The 21,963-nt window shown below is 35.0% G+C and overlaps 4 protein-coding genes across 5 annotated transcripts in view; 2 read left to right on the top strand and 2 right to left on the bottom strand.

Moving 5' to 3' along the window:
* LOC113499032 (G protein-coupled receptor kinase 1) overlaps positions 1–11,341 on the top strand; it is a 31,316-nt gene extending 19,975 nt beyond the window's left edge. Inside the window, exons 9-16 of one of the 2 annotated variants that reach the window (XM_026879358.1) lie at positions 2,466–2,631; positions 4,173–4,314; positions 6,173–6,347; positions 6,991–7,109; positions 7,383–7,545; positions 7,684–7,852; positions 8,249–8,493; positions 8,720–11,341. In XM_026879358.1, coding sequence (XP_026735159.1) covers positions 2,466–2,631; positions 4,173–4,314; positions 6,173–6,347; positions 6,991–7,109; positions 7,383–7,545; positions 7,684–7,852; positions 8,249–8,493; positions 8,720–8,881 — 1,341 coding nt within the window. In that variant the 3' untranslated portion in view covers positions 8,882–11,341. The remainder of the gene's footprint in view (positions 1–2,465; positions 2,632–4,172; positions 4,315–6,172; positions 6,348–6,990; positions 7,110–7,382; positions 7,546–7,683; positions 7,853–8,248; positions 8,494–8,719) is intronic. The other variant, XM_026879359.1, reaches the window with a different exon arrangement.
* Positions 11,342–11,425: 84 nt separating this feature from the next.
* Positions 11,426–15,315, top strand: LOC113499033 (lysophospholipid acyltransferase 7-like). Its single transcript, XM_026879360.1, has 7 exons — positions 11,426–12,054; positions 12,187–12,599; positions 12,691–12,842; positions 12,931–13,145; positions 13,499–13,684; positions 14,067–14,199; positions 14,981–15,315. The coding sequence occupies exons 1-7, from the start codon at positions 11,840–11,842 to the stop codon at positions 15,218–15,220; spliced, it is 1,554 nt and encodes a 517-aa protein (XP_026735161.1). The 5' UTR covers positions 11,426–11,839; the 3' UTR covers positions 15,221–15,315.
* Positions 15,316–15,566: 251 nt separating this feature from the next.
* On the bottom strand, positions 15,567–20,559 carry LOC113499034 (pyridoxal kinase). The gene is made up of 5 exons (XM_026879361.1): positions 20,237–20,559; positions 19,536–19,779; positions 17,282–17,548; positions 16,838–17,017; positions 15,567–16,320 (listed from the first exon to the last, which is right to left on the bottom strand). Exons 1-5 carry the CDS (start codon positions 20,324–20,326, stop codon positions 16,193–16,195), a joined length of 909 nt encoding a protein of 302 aa, XP_026735162.1. The 5' UTR covers positions 20,327–20,559; the 3' UTR covers positions 15,567–16,192.
* Positions 20,560–20,871: 312 nt separating this feature from the next.
* On the bottom strand, positions 20,872–21,777 carry LOC113499035 (biogenesis of lysosome-related organelles complex 1 subunit 1). The gene is made up of 3 exons (XM_026879362.1): positions 21,509–21,777; positions 21,329–21,401; positions 20,872–21,153 (listed from the first exon to the last, which is right to left on the bottom strand). The coding sequence occupies exons 1-3, from the start codon at positions 21,567–21,569 to the stop codon at positions 20,892–20,894; spliced, it is 396 nt and encodes a 131-aa protein (XP_026735163.1). The 5' UTR covers positions 21,570–21,777; the 3' UTR covers positions 20,872–20,891.
* Positions 21,778–21,963: the final 186 nt, after the last annotated feature.

Genomic DNA, 21,963 nt, shown 5'->3' with positions numbered 1-21,963 from the left:
AGCGCGAATGTACACATTATTTATAGCCAAGGGAATGAATTTGATAAAATCATGCTTCTCCAATGTATTCATTTATTTCTCTTCATCACATGTTTCGCGAAGCCAATGAGTGTTAGCGAATGGAATGGCGTTCACGTGGAAAAAGCGGCTCGCTGTAAAGGCTTTGTTATTCATTCATTCAGATAAAATGATTATGATCTGAATACAGAACGAAGAATACTCGCTGAAGTCATATCTATCTAGTAAATTACTACTTGCTAGACGTGACATAATTCTTTCGACAAGTATGTGTTCTAATCTTTAAGCTATTACTCTATTGATTTTCTGTCAAACAAAAATGGGATTCAGTAAAATCATTATAAACGTTCACCTTTCAGTGTGTCCTTTAATTTGGTCCATGTAGCTCTTACGTCACTCTCAGTAAGTGCGGTGGGCTGCTCATCGAGACCACACGGCATTGCTACTTTATACGGTTTATTTTATCATTTATGAGCTCGTCTGGCGTGATACCGGCGCCGCAACGTCTCGTCTACCCGTATACACCTAACCGAACACCTCTCACGCTCATACCCTTATTACAAAGGATGAAGGTTGATAATCGTGATCTCTTATAACCAGATATGTGTGGTCGAGTGTACGAAATAGTACGAATTGCTTATGTACGTAAGCTTCGAGCTGTGTTATCGTCTGCAAGCGCCCCGTCTCGCCCTGTTACACAGTAACAACCAAACGGGAGTATTATCGGTTCTCAGTGCTGGAACTAGAAAAGTACAAAACTTTTTTGGTATCGCTCCAGGATGTAACTATGCAACCCTTGAAAGAACTATCTTCAATAATAAAGATAAGGTGTAAAAGTATTTTTATATTACGGAATGCTCTTGAAAGCTATTTGTTGGCAGTATTTGTATTGCTTTTGTTGAAAACTTAAAAAGCAAGAATTCAGTACCTGAATTCAAAAATAAGTAAAATCACAACTCGGCGGCATGAGTATCTACTTACCATAATAATACAGGACTAACGAAATGCAGCTACGTTCGGGTTGTATAATATTTCAGTAGCTTTGTTTTCCCGGTGATCAATGCGATTCTGAATGTCCAAACCACACAGCTAGCGCCCCGGTTACCCGGTAAACAAAGGAGTGCATTCATCGCGAGACGTATACTTAAATATTTCCGTCTGCCATAATATCGTAGCATTTCCACACTGGTTTATTGCTTTTAATGCTATTTTACATTCCTATGACTAACCCAAGTTATATTTGTCACCAGCCTTCAAACGTATATGCCAATTTCCTATTGTACTTCATGTTTTGTGCTGCATTGTATAAATAATGATGATTACTCCTCGTATTGGTTTAAGGTCGTTATAATGCATGGTTTGGGATGTTGGGTAGTGAAACGCCCAGATGTGGTATGAATGGTTAATTAGAATTCATGGGTCGATGTCTAGACAGTCATCTATGAAACAAAACTTATTTTTTTCCTTCCTCGTTCCTTACTTCGTTCAACAAAGAAGTGAATATGCCAGAGGAAGTTCGAACGTTGAAAATTGATAGAAGTTGAAACTATAAAGAGAGTTCTCAAAGTAGTCAGGTATATCTTACATTGACTTTAGAAGTAGTTACCAACGTATAAGTAACGAACTCACACGCCAACCCCATCATGTGATACTCCAGGTTAATCTTAAATTGATAAGGTCGAATCAAATATCATCTACAATTTGATCGCTAACAAAACAAGTCTAGTCTCTAATCTAACACAAACATGACCCGTTAGCGTCTGTGTTAACTATCGAAAGTGCCGAATTACCTCATTAAACGTTATCGAAACCAATAGATTAGTATAGTTATGCAAAAATACGTGAATATTATGATTGTTAAGTATATTGTGCCGCTGATGGCAATGAGGTTCGGACAACAGAAATAACTACGATATGATAACTCGATAAGATATGTCGTGTAGAGGATTTTTCACTATTTGTGAAAGTTACTGTATTTATTATCTACAAAAATATTTATTATTTCAAGTGTAGGGGCACGGCTGGTAAATCTTGTGCTATGTCTTCGCAACATAGAGGTCTTTTTACAGCTTTGTTAAACCATTTATAATAATTTGATGATTTGTAGTAGATACAAATTTCTTGTTAAAGAAATTGAAAATATTTTGTTCTAATTAGTGTTATTTTAATGTTAGGTCTAGAGTATTTTCTAAATAATTCCATATTCAACCGGTAATAAGTTCATTACAGTTTTTTTTTCATTCTATGGAGTCCACTTATAACTAGGAAGGACGATGTAGGTAGGCGGCATATGTATGGGTATTTTTCATACAAAATAGCCTAAAATGGGTTCTAAAAATCCACAAATAATCAGCTTCAATGTTACAAACTTTACCTTATTATAAAATTAGTTTAGAATAACGAACTATATTTTATCACGTTGTTAATTATTTATTTCTCCGCCACAGGTCGACTGCCCGTTTATAGTGTGCATGACGTACGCATTCCACACGCCAGACAAGCTGTGCTTCATACTGGATCTGATGAACGGCGGTGATCTGCACTATCATCTGTCGCAGCATGGCGTCTTCAACGAGGCCGAGATGAAGTTTTACGCCGCTGAAGTCATATTAGGTAAATGTTTCCTTTCAACTGAAATCCACATGACTCAAGGTCAAACCTACATGTATTGTCTTGCAAGGTTGTCATCAGCCGTCATTTTTACAATACATCCATCTTTTATTTGGTCTACCAAACAATTGCATGAGATATTTGTTAGTCTTCCCATAAATTAAATTAAAATGATATCTTTCTAATTTTACTAAAGAAAAGCACTTTTCTAATTGAGCAAACAAAGATCAATTAGAAAATAATATTCCGTGATACCCTAAATAGGTAAATGTTATTAACAAATATTATGCAATACTGCTTCTAATCAGGAATTGGTACGAGGCTTTTTGTCCACAATATCAGATTAAAGCAGGTATTACTACTTAGTACTATTTTATATAGTTTAGTTGTTTACTCTTTTTACTTGCCTAATTGTAGAAATATCGACTTCATTTTTGGCAATAAAATTCAAGCCTGATTTTATTCGGTCAAACTACCGAAAACTAGGGTAACTAGGGTCTATATTCTTTTTTTGACGTACTAAGCCTACATTGACACCGTTCTACTCAATGAATTATAAAGATCTTTTTTATTATTTCATTCAATAACTGAAGACTATTATCACATCACGTGTAACTCCATTGAACAGCAACACATTATCTGCGAAGGCCACCCAAGTGAAGCCAGAAAGCCGATGCTTGTTGTTAATATTATTATTGCAGTCGTATATCATTATGAGTCATTATACAAGCACCTATAAATAATCTGTGCATTATCATCATAATATAATTTTAGACGCAGTATTGTACTAAAAGCAGTAATCCCCCTTTTAATAGCAATTGATAATAATAGAGTTTATATAAGTTGATTGACTCTTTCCAGCTGTCTGGTTTTCAGAGGGTGGCTTTTCACCTAGTGTTTTATATGTTAAGGGTGCCCATGTAACATCTATAATCCATTTAACCATGTAAACCTACTATCCTTCATGAAACTCATTGATACTTTTATGGTATTTAGACTTACATACAGCACTACGATTTGTTATGTAAGTCAGTCACTTTCTTTCTTCATAATACCGAAAAAAAAACCTATGAACCTTGAAGCGTTTTCAGGCCAGTATCTTATTGTTGTTGGTGATACATCTGTTTTTTGTTTTGACGTTCATAAGTTAAACAGATCGCGTGCATACAATTATAAACGTCTGACAGTACAGCGTAAATGCAAAAACATCTTAAAAACAATTAGGAGTTTACAGATAACTTGTATCATAAATATTTAAAACATCTCCCACGTGTTACCACTCAGTTTTGAGATGCAGTATTGCAAAACAGAGTACAGAGTTCCATTGAATTTCTTAAAAAAGAAAAGGTTTATTGAGGTGCAGTTGAGATCGAATTAAATGCATGAGTATATAGAAATAAAACTAGCTTTATCGTGTCAATAGTTGTATGTATATACATAGGAAGTTTTTTTAGTAAACATGTGTACTACACATGTACACAAATTGTTCCCTAACAGCCTTTCATCTTGTTATTTTCTAAAGTAAACTCCCTATTATTTCCCAGGTTTGGAACACATGCACAAACGTCACATAGTTTATAGAGATCTGAAGCCGGCGAACATACTCCTCGATGAACACGGTCACGTCAGAATATCGGATCTCGGTCTCGCCTGTGACTTCTCGAAAAAGAAACCCCACGCTAGTGTGTAAGTACTCTTTATGTTTAATTATCCGTATTATGTAATAAGCGAATAGCTGTAAGTTATCAGAACATAACGTCCCGCCCCGTCCCCCAATTTCATTTGTCCCGTAAAATAGAACCTGTTTAAAGTCTGCGCTAAGGCTGATAGCACAGAGTCTATAGTAGCCTATCGTAGTATTAATATGTCTGTCGAAGGAAAATAACGATATTGCTTGTAGTTGCCTAATATTTCAACCTGATTGTATACTCGATAAAAAAATTGTGTAACAAAGTAATATGCATATACAGATCTTAATGTCGTCACATTGCAGAAAATATAAGATCTGTATATCAATTGATATTGTTGAGCTAAGGTATAGATAAGTACTTTGATAAATGAGATATCCACTGTCCTTCTTCAGGCCTTGACCTAAGATTCTAGGGTATTAAATATTCCGCAGCAATTGATTTCGTAAGACGCATCGAAAATTTGGCAAGCAGAGTTTTTGCCACTGTAATATATTGCTAATAAACGCTATCCAATGCTTGTACTTATCTTAATCAAATAAAATTAGCCACCGTTCTACTGATAAACTTTATAGGTTAGGTAAATATTGATTTTAAATGATTTAATAACCTGAACTAATAGGGGCAACATAGGAAAAAGGCGGTTGGGCAAAAACATTAAGTCTTATTAATAAACTCGTTGTACCAATCAATTAATGATAAGCGACAATCTAAAAGTGATTTAGCCAATAAAGAAGTGCTAAAGCGTCTACAAATTCTTAGTAACACGCAGCTTAGAAACTCAACGGTTAAATCCCGATAACCGGTTATGTTAACAAGTATTGAGGCGTTACTTTTATCATACTAGTGTTAATACCGCGAGTACACAAAGCTTCGAAAATAACACAATCCTTTTTTACGAATTCTGAAGTATATATATATCAAGTTTCCTAAACACCGAGTTAAAATTTATCTTAATAGTTAAGCTTTAAGGTTGATATTGCAAAACTTAAACGTATAACATGAACAAGGAGTTTGCATTCTGTACTTTTCTATCTACTATGTTTTTAATATAGGAGTTAGTTTGAACTGACATTAAATGACTATCGATACAGAAGTAATTGAGGATAATGCAGTATGTAAGTATGTATGAATTTACCGCTGATGTAACGGTTGTAATGTTCTTGTTTTGGATTCAATTGACGTAACGAACGCTAATGGCTTTAATTGGTTCGTTTATGCACAATGTTTATGCATCTCTGTAACGTAGCTTGTAGGCAGGATGATAAATGTAAGCCAAACTGTACAGTATTTCTTAATTCTTGATAAGTAAATGACATGCAGACAGATGAGGCAGGTCAAAAATTTTCTATTTGTTTTTCACAGGATAGTAGGATGTTAGCCTGCGTTTATTCTTGCTATAGTATTCAGAAATGATTTAACAAAAAAGGCAATGATGTAACTTCCTTGTTTGATAAAGCCTGTGGTCGGGCTAATTACACAGATCTGTTTGATAGGATAAAAACTTTTTCGTTTGAAGTTTATGGTTTTTGGAATACCATCTTCTGAGTATTTCCCCTTTATTACCATGTTCACAAACGTTAATGAAAACTCGGGGATTCACCCGAAGGTATCTCTTTTTCTCTATAAACTGTGGGTTTGTAGCCAAACTTACAAAACGATAGAGGGAGATATTTTTTGTGTTGCTTACTTCTTGGATTTCTGATTATATGAATAGAATTGCTGCGGTTGATTTTTCCTCCGATATTATTGCTTGAAAACGCCTATTTTACGGGATTCCTTTATATGAATCGGAGAACATGGTAACTTACTTCATGATTATAATGATTTATAACTTGGTATCATTTTGTCTTCAGTGGCACTCACGGCTATATGGCACCTGAGGTTCTCTCCAAGGGCACCGGCTACGATTCCTCCGCCGACTGGTTCAGTTTCGGCTGTATGCTGTACAAGCTCCTGAAGGGACACTCGCCATTCCGCCAACACAAGACCAAGGATAAACACGAGATCGATAGAATGACCCTCACCATGGTAAATGTCTTTGAAATGCTTTATATTTGTCTGCACATATTTCTAATGGTGCGTTTACATGGCCAGAAACAAAATATTAAATACTTAAACTATTTAATTCGAGCTTGGAGTGGCAATCAACTATCAAATTTCCTGTGAAATTGCGTGGTTACCGCAACACATTTTTTTGCCTAACCAAATGCTACTGAAAATTGCCATGGATAGATTCTGATTTTTAATGTCATGATAATAACTAAAAAAGGTCCATGTAAGCATACTATAATAGTAATTTCTTTTTAGTCTCCCACTTTATTGTTTTACCCACCGGTCCGTATTACCGTAGATAACCTATTTTTTTTTTGCCTCTCTAAGTAGTAAAATTATTCTATAGTTCATATATTTATTACATGTTAGTTACTATGATAAGCTTGCTGGCCTTGCTGCTCTGTTTTGTGAATATACAGGAAATCACAACATCCGTCACATTTTTATTACATTTTCAATAAAATATATTTCAATACAATATCTCTATTCATTAAACTGTCCTCAATATCTATCGCTTCCAATTTTTTAATTAGCTTTTTCGATTAGACTCCTTAGTACACACTTCAATTTATCATTATTTCTATGTTGCAAGTAAAAGATGGAATCATGTCTGCAATAGAATTACGATATATTCCAGAATGTGGAGCTCCCGGAGTCGTTCAGCCCCAGTTTGAAGAGCTTGCTCGAAGGTCTGCTGCAGAGAGACATCAACAAGAGGCTTGGCTGCAAGGGACGGGGGTAAGAATAATAATAATATTTGTTCCTAATACACAATGTCACAACCGACTTGATACTAGTCTTGATACTTGAAAATATTTATCTAAACTTAAATGTATATCTTTTTATTGATTTTGGCATATTAATGAAAAAATACACAGTTGTATCAAAATGTAATTATTGAAATTGAAATTGTTTTCAAGGACAAACGATATCATACTTAAAATTATGAAACCGATCAACAGTTAATTTTGTGGAAATTGAATATCTGATTAATTTTATATTTTGTTCCAGTGCGGATGAAGTGAAAGAGCACGTGTTCTTCGCGGGCATCGATTGGCAGCAGGTGTACCACCAGAAGTACACGCCGCCGCTGATACCGCCGCGCGGCGAGGTCAACGCCGCCGACGCCTTCGATATCGGCAGCTTTGACGAGGAAGATACTAAAGGCATCAAGGTATGTCTACATGCAGAGAATTTTGGGACCGTATGGGACCCATTACATTGTTGATTTTGCTTATAATGTAACATAGCGATGTTGATTTCACATAGGATGTGTAGCAGTCAGTATAAAGATCTAATATTCTTCTTTTAGCTAACGGAAGCTGACCAGATGCAATACAAAGACTTCCCGCTGGTGATATCAGAACGCTGGCAGTCGGAGGTCGCGGAGACCGTGTTCGAGACCATCAACCAAGAGGCTGACAAAATGGAGCAGAAGAAGAAGGCTAAACAGAAACAGAAGTTCGACGCTGATGAAAAAGGTAACAACGAACACGTTGCACTTGTTTCGCTGTTGAATAGAAGTAGGGGCTGGTTAAAAATTATCTTCATTTCTGATTGCGACGATTAAAGAGGCCATAACCCCTTTTTTGGGGTAGGTGGGGGAATCCACCCACTCCCTCGGGGGAGGAAATGGGTAGTGTGAAACTTTTACTGACTAAACCTGAACCGCCGTACTAGGTCATTCGCGTTTTTGTGTCGGTGTGTGGCAATGCGTTGTAATCCTTCCTACACAGGCGACAACCCCTAGACTTGGGAAAATAGTCTTTTTGGATGATATATTTCACAAATATTTTTTCATGTCTTTACTACTTATACAGCTTCGTCTACATTGTTCTTGGTCAGTGCTAAAAACCAAATATTTCTATTATTTGCAGAATCGGACTGCATACTCCACGGCTACATCAAGAAGCTGGGTGGTCCGTTCGCAAGCGCGTGGCAGACTCGCTACGCGAAGCTGTACCCGAACAGGCTGGAGCTGCACCTCGAGAACAGCGCCAAGCCCGAGATGATCTTGCTCGATACCGTCGAGGAAGTCTCCTCGGACCTCGTCTCGATTAAGGGCGAGCAGTGCATCGTGCTGCGGACGAGAAATGATACGAAAATTGTGCTCACGAACACAGTATGTATATTGTTTAGTCGTATTTAAAAAAGTGTTACTTAAGTCTTGAAGCGTTATGTCGTTGGGTGCAATAGGGTTGGGTATTAGTGGGATCTAACTAGATGTCTTATTCAACATTAAAATATGAATATTTAACTTTACCACTTCATTTTTATGAAGACATGAATCGTCAATTAATGAATATGTCGTCGTGAAGATTGTAGTAAGAGTGTGTACCGTGTCGCAGGACGAGATCGGTCTGAAGGAGTGGGCGCTGTCGCTGCGGTCGGCGCACAAGTGCTCGCAGGAGCTGCTGGCGTCCATGGCGCGCAAGGCGGGCAAGATCTACGGCACGGAGGCCGAGCCGCGCCTGGCGCCGCCGCCCGCCGCGCCCAACGGCGGCAACTAGCACGAGCCCGCCGCGCCGCCCGCGCACTCCGCGCAGCCGGCGCCGGCGCGCAAGATGTTCCGCCGCTCCAAGAGCGCCGCGCAGCTCATCAAGTGAGGCCCGGGGCCCGCCACCACCTCACCGCATTTTATTGTTGTACGAATTAATGTGATAGGACCGAGCAAATTAACTAAACTACGATGTATAAATATATATTTCGTTTACCTCCCGTGACTTTCGATTGTGGGTAAAATAGTAACTTTTGTAATCGTTTGCACCGATTGAATTTTGTAATTATTAACGTAACGTTCTGGATGTTGTATTTAACTCTGTGGTAGGTATTGTAAAAATTTAATAACTTATAATTCGAGTAGATAATCATAGCGACTACCTATATGTGTTTGTGCAATAGATCAAAAATATATTAAAGTAATGAAGAACGTAATGAGTAATCGGTCGAGTCGGTTAAAATTAAAATTAGCGAATGTCTTGACAATTTTAATGCAATTGGATTGTTCGTTGTGCGTATAATTATAGAAGCTTCAAATTAATCGATTTATATCGTAATTAGAAATTCTAGCACTTTGGTTACGACTCTGATAATATAATTGCACACAGGTGGAGATGTTCGAGCTGTTTGTGTTGTCTCCGGTTGCTCTCTTACGCAATGTTGTCTAAGTTAACTGTTACAAATAGTTCCTTTAAGTATAATGTAAAGCGGAACAATTTCTTTATTTATTATAACGGTACTTAAATATAACACATGTCTGTTGTGTTCGGAACCAACTGTTCATATTAAGTTTCAACATTATTTATATAATAAATAGAAAACAATCTAAGTAGATCTAATAAAAATCTCTTTTTCATATAATATTTAGAGGCAATACTTTTCTAACAACATTTAGGTGTGATTAATAACAATAGTTGTAAAGGCAATATTTAGATGAAAAAAAAATTATTATAGCATGTTCAATGTCCATGAATTTATGTGGAAACTATTTTAATTAGTATTTATTCCATAGACAGTTTATTATGGCCTGGCCACAATGACATTTGTATGTTGTGTATGTTTTATAATAATAGTATAGCAATGCAAATTTTAGTTATTAATTGTTTTGAGTCTGATGCAGATTTAGTTTACTTACAAATCATGACGGTGTGTCGTTCGATGCCATAGTTATTTTTAGACCTCCATATTCATTAGTATATGACGGACATCTACATAATTTAAGAAGCTGAGCAATACTTAGAATGGTCGTCAGGGTGATGTGAACATCAACTTGTATATCATAATTTGAATAGAACAGATATTATTAAGAATTTATAAGGTTAAAGTAGCTTTTGTTGCTAAATATTAATTAACCTTGAAATATATATATCAACTAATGTAAATAGGAAACCAAATTTTATCTTGTTATTTATTTATTGGGACTTGGTCATCCTTGAGGGCTGCAACAGTGTCAATAGTGGCAGGGTATCTTAATAACGTGCTCAAAGAGTATACTATATACTTCTGAGGCATCTAATGTGATCCCTTTTTCTCCTAAGGGGGTTACTTGTGAGGGATGTTAAATCCATATGCCAAGATTAAAAGGCTCAGCTATCCCTTAGATACTAATGCTGACACAGACCACCTTGTAATATGACCTTGTCTCAATGAATAAACCGTTATAGTTGTATAACAAAACAGCATTGCTTTGCTTCTTACTTGTGTTTTTAATTACATATGCATTAACTAGACACTTGCGTTAATATGCATTCGTAAGCACAGTGCATAGTTAAATAAATAACACAATTGTAATACATTTTTAATATAGAAATTAGATGCTAGTCAGATAAATTTTACTACACTGATTGATTTTAATAAAACTAAGTAATTTATATGTGTAATGTAATAGCTATTACAGCTAAACAGTATTATAGGTTAGTTGTTTTCTTGATAAAATCTTTCTATTGTGATATGTTTCAAACGTTTGCATAGAATAGATGTATCTGTGACAGTAGTTCTCTTCCTCCTGGTATATATCATCAGATGTTTCTAAGAGCTTAGTTGCTAATTTTCGCGTAACGAAATGCCGCTTTAGAATATTTGATTGCTGAGTATATATTAAAGCATGACATTGGCTACGAGTAGTATTAGTTAGCACATTTGAAGGCTAGAACCTGAATTGCGTTTGCTAAATTCTTCATGAATTTCAAGGCCAAAGTAGTCGGGGATAATCAACATTCCGGTATGCCAAATTAGATTATAATGGTCGGTAAATATGATGCATTTAAAAGATTTTATTATTTATTGCGCACAATATTGTTTGCCTCACTATTGAGCTATTAATAGATTGCTTGTTTATGCAACACATGAGTATAAATTGTAATGTCGATAGGTACCGGCTATGTCTGCATCAGACAAACTGTTACATACCTCTGTTAGAAATATTTTTATTGTGAACCTACATTATGTGTAGTAAATTGTTTATTTAATCACTTTGTTGTTTCAATTGAACTTTTTTCCTAAAATGCACAATTTTTTTATGAGCCTTGAGTTTCGGGATTTAGTTTTTTTTTCTTATAATTCCGAAGAACGGTGCTATCATCATTTCATATAAGACCTCTTTAATACGACTGGACAAAAATGAGTGTAGTGGTCTCTAGATTGGTCTATGCCTATCAAAGCCTTCATTCAACCTTAACTTCAAAATGTTTAAACCGGATTTGTTACTTCCGTTTTTTTCGTCTAAGTACATCCTCACAAAAATTATCTGTTTTAAATAAATTATATTTCTAGAGAATTGAAAAGCAAGTGTGCTTTATGGAACATTCAAGATTGGATATTCAGCAAAACACCCGTTTCTGGAGATTCCCTGTTTTTTGACAGAGTTCAGCGAAAAATATTTTTCTTTGGCACACAATGTCACTGTCATTTTTATAGTAGCATAATCACAACAAACATCGAAAATGTGAAACCGGTAGCTAAAGGATATAATGTGCTTATTCTCTGACCTAATATACTATTTGTCTCTGCTAACATGCATGTCATTAGGTGGCTACTACAAAAAAATTGAAGATAGGGAAATAAAGCGTAACTACGGGGCGGGGCTCGGCATACTTATCACTTGTCTGATATGCGGGCAGTACACAGTGCACTCCATCCTCATGGTTTGGGGCAACATAGTCATTATCAAATGCTGCGACAAACGGTAAGCTCTGAACCTTATAAATCCTATTATGATGATTTTAGGTAAAGGTAGTTGTGAAATGTGAGGTGGGTTCCAAATCTAGTTACATTAATGTGGGTTATTAAATTCAATTTTAATATTTTTTGTTTCTAGCTACATGCACCACTTAAGTTTAGCGTATACATGGATGTACCTAATATACCTGCGCTATAACATAGATTCCACAATTTACGTGTTTTGGCTGCACCAGACAATGGCTCTGCGGCTTGTTGGCTTGGCTTTTGAACTATGTACGCCTGAAAAAGGAAATCGACCGACTATAACCAACAAAGTCCCAAGTTCAAAAAACGTAAACCTCAGTATTAAATCCGAAAAACCTTCAAGTAACACACTCCCCAGTAAGGAGTCAAATCCTAAAGGACAGCAATCTTCAAGTGATAAAACGGTCTCGGGCTCCGGAAAAAGTTCTTTACCCAAGACTGTTGGAGATCACAACTCGGTGTCCATAGAGCCAAGCGCAATAGACATCATCGCATATGCGTACTATTTCATTGGACTACATAAAGGTGTTTTATTACAATTATTATACGCGTCTGAAATAAATAATCTTGGAAATAATCGTATGTTCTTATTGACACTGTTTATTCCCATTTGCAGGTCCTTACTATAGGTGGAAGACATTTATCGAACATTTTAAAACACCATTTGGAGTTCTCGGCGATTGTAGAATAATTACGGAGCAGAAACTGAAAAAAGCATTTATATGCACAATCATATATACGCTCCTACAGATAAAATTCCCCTCTACGGTAGGTACAACTTGGATTACAGTATTACGAAAAATAAAAAACTTGGTGAGCGTTGGAAATGTGGAGTTTTTTTTTTATATGATTTCAGGTATATTACGAAAACGAGTTTTATACGAGCTACGGCACTGACTTCCGCTACCTGTACAACATACCCCAGTTGTTGACATACGTGCTGCAGTACCAGGTGGTGATGTTCCTGTGCTCCGCCGTCTGCACCGAAACCGGCTTCGGCGTGTATCCCACCAAGACCTTGCCAATGCCTGGTCACGGACCTACCACGAGATTCAGCTTACTAGAACTTGCGTAAGTTAATGATGATAAAGATTTCTGGCGGGAAAAGAGGACAAGACAATTTTTTTTTTTCAATAAAAGAATGACTACTCCCGTCCGTACTAAGGAATAATAATCCTTGTTTCGCGGGGGTTTAAAAATTTCCATTCAGATGCACAAAGATACCCAGTATCAGGACAACAAACATCGTGGATCACGCAAACGTTTTTGTCCTGCGCGGGGATCGAACACGCTACACATCGCGCAGTGGGTTTTGGGTGGTGACCTTAACCACACAGTCTAAACACTCTACAATCCCGTATAAAGGATTTCAACTATCAACAACACTTTTTTGATCCGCAATCAATTAATTTCAAATATTTCAGCATATCTAAAGAAGAAGTGGCTTTGGAGCAAGAATTCAACTTCGCCATGTTGAAGTCCTTTGAGAATGAGAAGCTGGTAATAGGCCCTCGGATGAGAGACACGCTACGGGGCTGGGACATGTCCATACGTTACTGGTTCTGGGCACATACTTATAAAAATATCGTCAGGACTAGCAAGGAAGCGAGGTGTGTTCACTGAGGTTATATACAACATGATACATTAGAATACTGAATTTGATTCTTCTTCATCCATTCTCGTCTCAATCATTCGGGTTCAACACAGAGTTTATTTTGTGTCGCAAATGGCCTATTCTTAGAATTTAGGTACTATTAAGTAGTTTGGCAAAGTGGCTAAGTGTAAATTTTTCGATTTAGCCACTTGATAATTCAATATAGACAAAGTAGGTAAATTAGGTACACATGTATGTACAATTGTACAGCCAATTATTAATAAACCACAATCTATTATACAGACAGTTGTGATCATTCACAAGTTTTATTATACCTCTGGGTGGGAATCTGAAAAAGTTAACTAGACAAATTTGTTTGTACACTCTTATTTTTTCAGGAGCGCATTGTCCTTTCTAGCTTGGACGGTATGGTGTGGTCCAACTATACAACAGCTTATCATCTCAAGTACGCTGTGGGTTCATCTGCACTTAGAAAACGAATATGGCGATCTATATGACACTAATATGACGGTATGTTCAAAAGTTTTACGAAACGACCTTAGTTATTTGTCTAAAAGGATTTTAATAAGTTAAGAGCAGTATATAAAAGATCCATAATGAACTCATAGGTATATTTATGGCATGTGACATGATTTTATTGAAACAAAAATATTTCATGTTAAGTATTTAAATGTTCATTTGATTCTTAAGTATACCAAGAGAACCTTATCAGGCTTTACAATATTTGTTTAATGTTGGCTTGCAAATAACAATGCGTCCTTCATGGCTCAAAGATAAATTTAGTTTCTTATCAAGAGAATATTAAATAGAATTGTTTCTTTGAAATTCTTCACTTTCAGAAAATTCTACGATGTTTTTAAGTCACTGTACTTACATACATAATATTTATTGATACGACTGTGACATCAGAATACAAGAATAAAACAAATATTTTTTACACAAGACAGGCAATGATAAAATGAAATAAACATCACTAGACCGCTAAAATATCTACTTGAGAGCAATAAACGGATACTGCACGGATAGCCGAATGGTCACCACGCCGAGCCCACTGTGTGCGACATATCGCGGGTTCGATCCCCGCGTAGGACAAGCATTTGTGTGCTCCACGAATGCTTGTTCTGAGTCTGGGTGTCTTTGTGCACGTGATTTGAATGCTTGTGAAACCCCGCGTCGCAAGGATTGTACTCCTTACAGCGGGGGAGTCGTTTTAAAAATAGAAATGTATGGTGCAAAATCAATTTATTCAATAAAATTGGTCTCCTATTTACATTACCGTCATGTATTTCAGATGAAGATGCCGTGGGACATCGGTTTCTCGATAATGCGTATGTTCTGTCTCATCTACCTCACACCCTGCCTCATTATAAACGACTCCTCCGTCGTCCTCCATTATTACCATTCAATATTCTGGGTGTACCATATGGTGTTGTTTTTTCTGATATTAGGCGCTTTGTGTGTTAATAAAGACAGATATCATACAGATATCACTACAGCAAGTAACGGAAATGATTCAGAAAATAATTTATAGTGCGTTTTTTTGTTGAAATATATTTTTGGAACGAAGTTTTTATTTTTTCTTTACCTCAACTTACTAAATAACAAACTTATGTTTCAAGCATTCGCAGAGTCTTTATCTCCTACAAGCCGAGTTGATAATTAAGACAGGTTAATTATTCAGTTCATCTCAGCACATACGTGCAATTAAAAACAAATGGTTAATTGAAGAAAACGCCGTTAACATTTGACCAACATTTATTAATATGACTAATATATATTTAATTATTAAACTACAACTACTATTAAAACAATTGTTTCAATAGCAGTAATATTCACACACACAATGTAAATTCGTGGATGCAGTAACAAATATGATATTTTGCATAACAACATTAATTTCATTTATAATAGGTATTATTCTTACATTTGTTTCTGAAGTCATTTAAATTATTACTTTTAACATAAGTCAATATATTATATCTGAATATTTGTATCTAATAAAAACAACAATTTTGCTCAGCACTATGTAATATACAATAATCTGGCAACATTGTTTCCATGCCATTGCATGAACCGTTAACGAATTAACTCTAAGGTCATAGATAGGTACACACGTAGCTTAAATCACAATGCGCTTGGTCAACAAAAACAAATCAACAAAAAGATTATATTATGTGTTATCTATCACAGACAAGTAAATATAGCAAAACTTAATGTTACTATGGAAGACTTTCATTGGTCAAAATTACCTTACACAACAAAATTTACTTACTTAAATATTGCCATGATTTCATAAATTTACCTTATTAAAGTTAAGCATAAATATTATTTTAATATTATCAATAGTTCATCGACTTTTTATTGTCTTTTCAAGTTTTATAAAAGTCCACGGAATCTTTCCGAATTCTACTGGGAGTAGCAATATTGAGTCTATACACAACGCACGTGTAAACATAAAAATTAAAAATAAAAGCATTTATATTTTTTTCTACCATCAACTGACTCAATCAACCATTTTCTTTCTTATCTCTTCTGCCGTAATCGTTATCATTGGATTTTCAATAAAATCTTTGTTTTGAACTAGACGTAGCTCTTTCAGTTTCGGAGGAATTTTGTTCTGTGGTTGAATGGCTGTAAATAAATATTAAGTTATAAATATTCATGAGGAAGTAATACAATCGACTATTAAAAGATTGCTTTCAATACAAATACCCACTAAGTATCTAGAAATAGGTTAAAAACAAATAGTTGTTAACATGTTTTTTATTTCTACTATTATCCACCTTATAAAAATAGATTTATGTAACTATGTTCCCTCCTAAATAATTAAAATACTTAAGAAAAGTTGCACCAACTATTTTTTATGCAATGAGAACAATAATTAAACCTTCCTTTTCCTCATAATATTTCATATAGAGGAAAATAAATAGTTGTTAACATGTTTTTTATTTCTACTATTATCCACCTTATAAAAATAGATTTATGTAACTATGTTCCCTCCTAAATAATTAAAATACTTAAGAAAAGTTGCACCAACTATTTTTTATGCAATGAGAACAATAATTAAACCTTCCTTTTCCTCATAATATTTCATATAGAGGAAAATAAATACTTTTTGTTGCAATTATTGTAAAGTTGCCACACTTACCTCTAGCTTTTTGATACGTGTCTTGTACAATATTCTGTAGCGTCGACATGGTCTTCTCCATCGTCAATTTTAAATTGCTACCTGTTTTGTGGAACCAGGCCAAAAATAGTGCCGCGAATAAGTCACCAGTTCCAGTGAAGTTAGTGTCTACTAGTGGCACTTGTATCTTGTAACATGATACTGAAAGCCAGGACAAGACAGTTTGGTTATTAATTTTGCTAAACACATATCATTACTTTAGCTTAACAATCCATGTTCCTAAAGAAAGACCGAGAGCCAAAGTGGAAGCGAAACAGCGGCGTGGTTAATACGTAGTGGAATCTTTTTCACAATACCAACCTCTTATGTGTTTAGCAAGAAGTATTTAAAATGAGATTTCTATATTTACTCAATTTAATATTAATTCCAAAAATGTTCTATAATCTAATTTTAAGTTTTTCTTACCTCCGTTACTCGCGAGGCCGATCATAAGCTTCTCACCCCCTAAGTCAGTACTGGATATTACGACAGTTTTAACTCCTTTATCGTGAAGGGCTTTTATGATTGTCAAGGCGTCATCAAAGTTGGTCATTTTGAGTCCCGTTAATACCTCAGCTTCGAACTGATTTGGTGTGAGGACGTCGGCTAGGGGGACGACAACATCTCGGTAGACCGGCATGATCTCGTCAGGCACATACATCTTTCCATTGTCACCCATTACTGGGTCACACACTGTAAACATTAATTGTTACGAATGAATTGTTAATGTTGACGATAATACTGCCGTTGTTGTAGTCTAGTTAAAATGTTGGGACCAAATAGCGCCTTGGGCAATATTGTTTTGCTCTACAAATATCTCGAATAATACTGATTTTTTTTCAACAAATATGCTTTATATGTACCTACTTATATACAACAATCAATAGATAGGAAGATTGTATATGGTATTGTTTATACTATAAATACCTAAAAGCAATACAAACTTCTACTTCTACTCTGCCCTTATTCCAGACCTAAGATTAGTTTTCAATAGCATTGTGCAGTCTAACTAAGGGGTATAGTATTGCGCCGGTATCTGGGTTGAGACGGTCAGAGAGGCAGTCGCTCCTAGTAATACACTGGTATGGTACTTATCTGCATCCGGTTAGACTAGAAGCCGACCCTAATCTCGTTGGGCAAAAGCTAGGCTGATGATGATGTTGTATCAATCGATAGCCTAGTGGTTAGACCGCTTTCATGGAAATGGTCTTCAGGTAGATCAAAAGGCAAGTATCATCTTTTTGAGTGTCACGTGATTTTAAAATAAATATCACAAATGCGAGTGTTTCGAAAAGTATGTACAAATGTGTCAAAATTAAATACTTTATTCAAATTAGTCTGTGCACTTGCTGCGGGACAAGAAACGGCGAAACAAATTCCCCAACTGCTTTCAATAATAGAATCATTACCAAGAGAAATCACTCATAAATAACGCTCATTTCTAGAAAACTTAAGCGAGATAAATGGAGACAAATAACTCGTTCATTAATCAGCATGGCACAGCAATAACCCTAATAGAATAAATTGCTTATCAGCAATTCAATCAAATGTTTGATCATGAAGGCAACGGACATTATCATGTGTGATGCAAGAAGTTTAATAAACTCAATGACATACTGAGATCATTGTCGTTTCGTTAATTGTTATGAACGTTTTTGTTCCTTATTTAAAAGTGTTAGATTGAGTGTTTCCTTCAAAGTGTTACATTGTAACATGTTTAGTTATCATATATTTTGTAAGAAATTTTTAGCCAGACAGTTTCAAATAATTATAATATTAATTAGTATGACTCAGAATGTTATCTCAAGCCATAAAAACTACCTACGTCATAAGTGTTTTTATTAACTTATACTGGATAACAATGGAATTGTTTAACATCTCAATGAAACAACTATTATTATGTCTTATCTATGTATAAAACCTGTCTGTGTTCACATATTATTATTGTCTGCCTTATGCCTAGCCTTTTCCCAATAGCGTCGTGATCGGCTTACAGTCAAACAGGATGCAGCTGGGTACCAGTATTTTACACAGAGCACCTTATGTGTCTGTACACAATAATTTCTAATATATTATATTTATCTAGAAAACTTATACATTAAAAAAATATGGTTTATTCTAGAGCATTCTGCAAAGGAAGCTTATAGGCAGTTACAGTAGTGATCACTATAGAGTCACCATCTTTACTCTAACACATAATGCTATTTATACATTTATTCACATATTTATGACAAATAATTTCCTTATTGTAGGGATATAAAGTTGCTTTAAACTGTCATAGCTTCTTTATAAATTATTTCAATTTTTCTAGTTGTGTCTAGAATGATCACAAATCACTTTTGACAAGGGGGCAACGGGTTTTCAAGGATATTGCTATGACAGCTATAATATTTAACAGTCTTGAATGTTGAATATCATCTAATTTACATGTTTTTGCTCACCAGTTAGGTGGCTTCTGCCAATATATTTAGGCAACAAGGTAAAATTGAAGATATACAAAACCCTCAACATTCAAAAGGTTCACCCATTTAGAGCTTTGGTGCCACAGATAGACACACTTAGTGATAAACTAATATCAAAGCATCTTTTTACATATGGGGTGAAAAAGTAGAGTTTCTCTGCATTGTGAACGCAGCAAGAATCAAGTGACATAGTATTGCTAAGTTTATTCCATACTTACCATAAATTAAATTAGGATTTTTCGACCTTAATTTCTTGATAATTTCTGCTATTTTTGTCAAAGAGTCCGGGGATCTTGAGTATCCAGTCAGGAAGTGTGTGTAGTGGTCAACATCATTTAATGTTAGGCCGTCAATCAGCTCATCTAATTCTTCATTTTTTAAAACATTGCCCTTGATATGTTTGTAGGCTGTATGAGTTGAGAACTGCACTGTGTTTATTGAATCAACTTCAAAACCTAGCACCTGGAACAACAAGCTACTATGTAGATAATAGATACTATATCATCATTATCTTAAGATATTAATAGCGTCTATATAAATAAAACTAAGTGTGATATTATATCTACATAAGATTCTAAATCTAATTAAGAAATTATACTAAAATTTTATCATACTCAGATCATTGTAACAACATTTAGGGAGTAAATAATGAAGTGAATTTCAGTATGGCAAAAAATACATTGCCACTAAAACTTTATAAAAACATAGTTCAAGGTTTAGCCAATAGAAATCATGAACACAATACAATAGACTTGTTTAAATAGACAGTAATATTATGAAGGCAACAAACGTATCAAGTTCTGCAGATAGTAGTAATAAAAAGTGTAATTTAACCATGTTATATACTTATTTATTAAGTTCGTAAATAGATCTAGAAACATCATTTATTTATTAAGTATAAGACATAAACAATATATACCTGTAGCGGGAAGGTAGCACTTTTATTCCCGACGTAGCCGTGAACCACATGACTCTGAATAGAAAGAATTCTAGGGGTTGAATCGCACATTTTTTGCCTTTGCTTTTAAAACACCGAAACAAAACCGCTGAAAAGGAGACGTCACTGCACAAAAGACGACACAAGACTGAATAAAATTAGTTGAAGCGGTTATGAGTCTTACGCATTACAAGCGACCTTATATTATATCACAAACACGTAATGATAAGGAATTATGAACGGTCTAACAGTGTGCTCTTACAGAATCAAGAGTTCGTTTGCAATGACATTTCAAACATATGATTTGTGTCACTTTGAAGTTCGACATTGAAATATTGATTTTTGAGTGACGTGAATTTATTACTATTTCTTATCATACTAAAGTAGTGTTCATTATAATAATGTTAGATTTTATGTCCCTTGAATTTTTTTGCATTAGTTTTATCGATTTCAATACCATGAGTCTATGAAAGTTAAAATACATATTTTTATAGATTGAGTAGTTTTATATTTCGTACTAACAATTCTATTCAAACACTAAATAATTTTACAGCAAGTACTTGTGACTTTTAAAGTCAAAATACTACATCTTTTTAATAAGTAAATAAAAATAAACATTTTATACATGTATTAGGCTTTATTGATTAGTAGTATTAATATTGCTAGGTTGTTCTTGTGTCATTTCATACGCTCTTTCCAAAGTATCAGTAATGACTTTCATATCATTCTCGATACTTCTTGCCCAGTTTTCTACATCTCCTATCTCCTTGAGTGCACTACTGAAGTTTTCAACAAGTGCAAGCCACTGCTGAGTCTGCTTAGCAAAGTTGATAGCGCCCTGATGTAAGAGTTTAGCTTCCGCGTCCAACTTTTTCTGATTTAGATATGCCTGTGCAACACTGGAATCAAACAATAGTATAAATTTGATCAGTAGTGCTGTAATGAGTAAAGATAATATGAAGTTTTTGACAATATAAGGTATACTTAGTAAAATATGAAATCTGAATCAACTTACACTATTAAAATTTAAGTTTAATGGTATGAATATGAACATTTTAAAACAAATCTACTAACCCCACATTAAGATGGTCAACCAGTGCTTGGGTTAGATCGTTAGCTGCAGCTATGCATTCTTTACGTTTTTGCTCTGAAACAAGAAACATTCTTATAACATTAATTCTTCCAAATTCAGCATAGTTATTTTTTATGGTCTGTTTTTAACTATTGCTATAGGTACTGCGTTATATTCAGTACCTTGTACAACTCTCTTTGAAGCTTGTTTCGCTTGGTGCTCCTTTATGAGTGAGGACAGCATGTTTATGTTATTATTTTGTCCTCTTAAACTTTCAATGTCTGCCGTTACCGGCTGATGTTATATGGAAATCCTCTTCTTAGGCTTTTGAGGGGTTCGTTCACATAATTATCTTTTACGCCCAGCACAAATTGTTTAGGAACTTCAAAATAATAACAAACAATTATTTTTGCTGAAACGATCTGACGATGTTTTTACGAGTGTCAATTTTGACAGCAAAATTATCGCTGTCATGTGTTGGCAAAACTTTTCGTTTTGAAATCTCGCAAGTATAAACTTATAAAAGGTTTATTAATTAAAGTGATTTTGAAACAATTATCTATTTAATTAACGAAAGCCCACCGAAGCGTCATCTAATTTCTCCGGTTGGGTCTGAAACTAGTTGTTCAATCCTGAT

This window comes from Trichoplusia ni, chromosome 11 (genome assembly GCF_003590095.1).
Source record: "Trichoplusia ni isolate ovarian cell line Hi5 chromosome 11, tn1, whole genome shotgun sequence".
Lineage (NCBI taxonomy): Eukaryota > Metazoa > Arthropoda > Insecta > Lepidoptera > Noctuidae > Trichoplusia > Trichoplusia ni.
Note: the sequence above shows the minus strand (reverse complement) of the source record. Positions and strands in the feature narration are given on the sequence as shown.

Coding starts and splice junctions, on each gene's coding strand:
- LOC113499033 (XM_026879360.1), top strand. CDS start 11,840: ATGTGCTTATTCTCTGACCTAATATACTATTTGTCTCTGCTAACATGC. Junction 12,600..12,690: donor TTTCATTGGACTACATAAAG/GTGTTTTATTAC, acceptor TCCCATTTGCAG/GTCCTTACTATAGGTGGAAG. Junction 14,200..14,980: donor TATATGACACTAATATGACG/GTATGTTCAAAA, acceptor CATGTATTTCAG/ATGAAGATGCCGTGGGACAT.
- LOC113499034 (XM_026879361.1), bottom strand. CDS start 20,326: ATGTGCGATTCAACCCCTAGAATTCTTTCTATTCAGAGTCATGTGGTT. Junction 19,780..20,236: donor GTGCTACCTTCCCGCTACAG/GTATATATTGTT, acceptor TTGTTGTTCCAG/GTGCTAGGTTTTGAAGTTGA. Junction 17,018..17,281: donor CGGCCTCGCGAGTAACGGAG/GTAAGAAAAACT, acceptor CCTGGCTTTCAG/TATCATGTTACAAGATACAA.
- LOC113499035 (XM_026879362.1), bottom strand. CDS start 21,569: ATGCTGTCCTCACTCATAAAGGAGCACCAAGCGAAACAAGCTTCAAAG. Junction 21,402..21,508: donor TTCAAAGAGAGTTGTACAAG/GTACTGAATATA, acceptor TTCTTGTTTCAG/AGCAAAAACGTAAAGAATGC. Junction 21,154..21,328: donor GTTGACCATCTTAATGTGGG/GTTAGTAGATTT, acceptor GTTTGATTCCAG/TGTTGCACAGGCATATCTAA.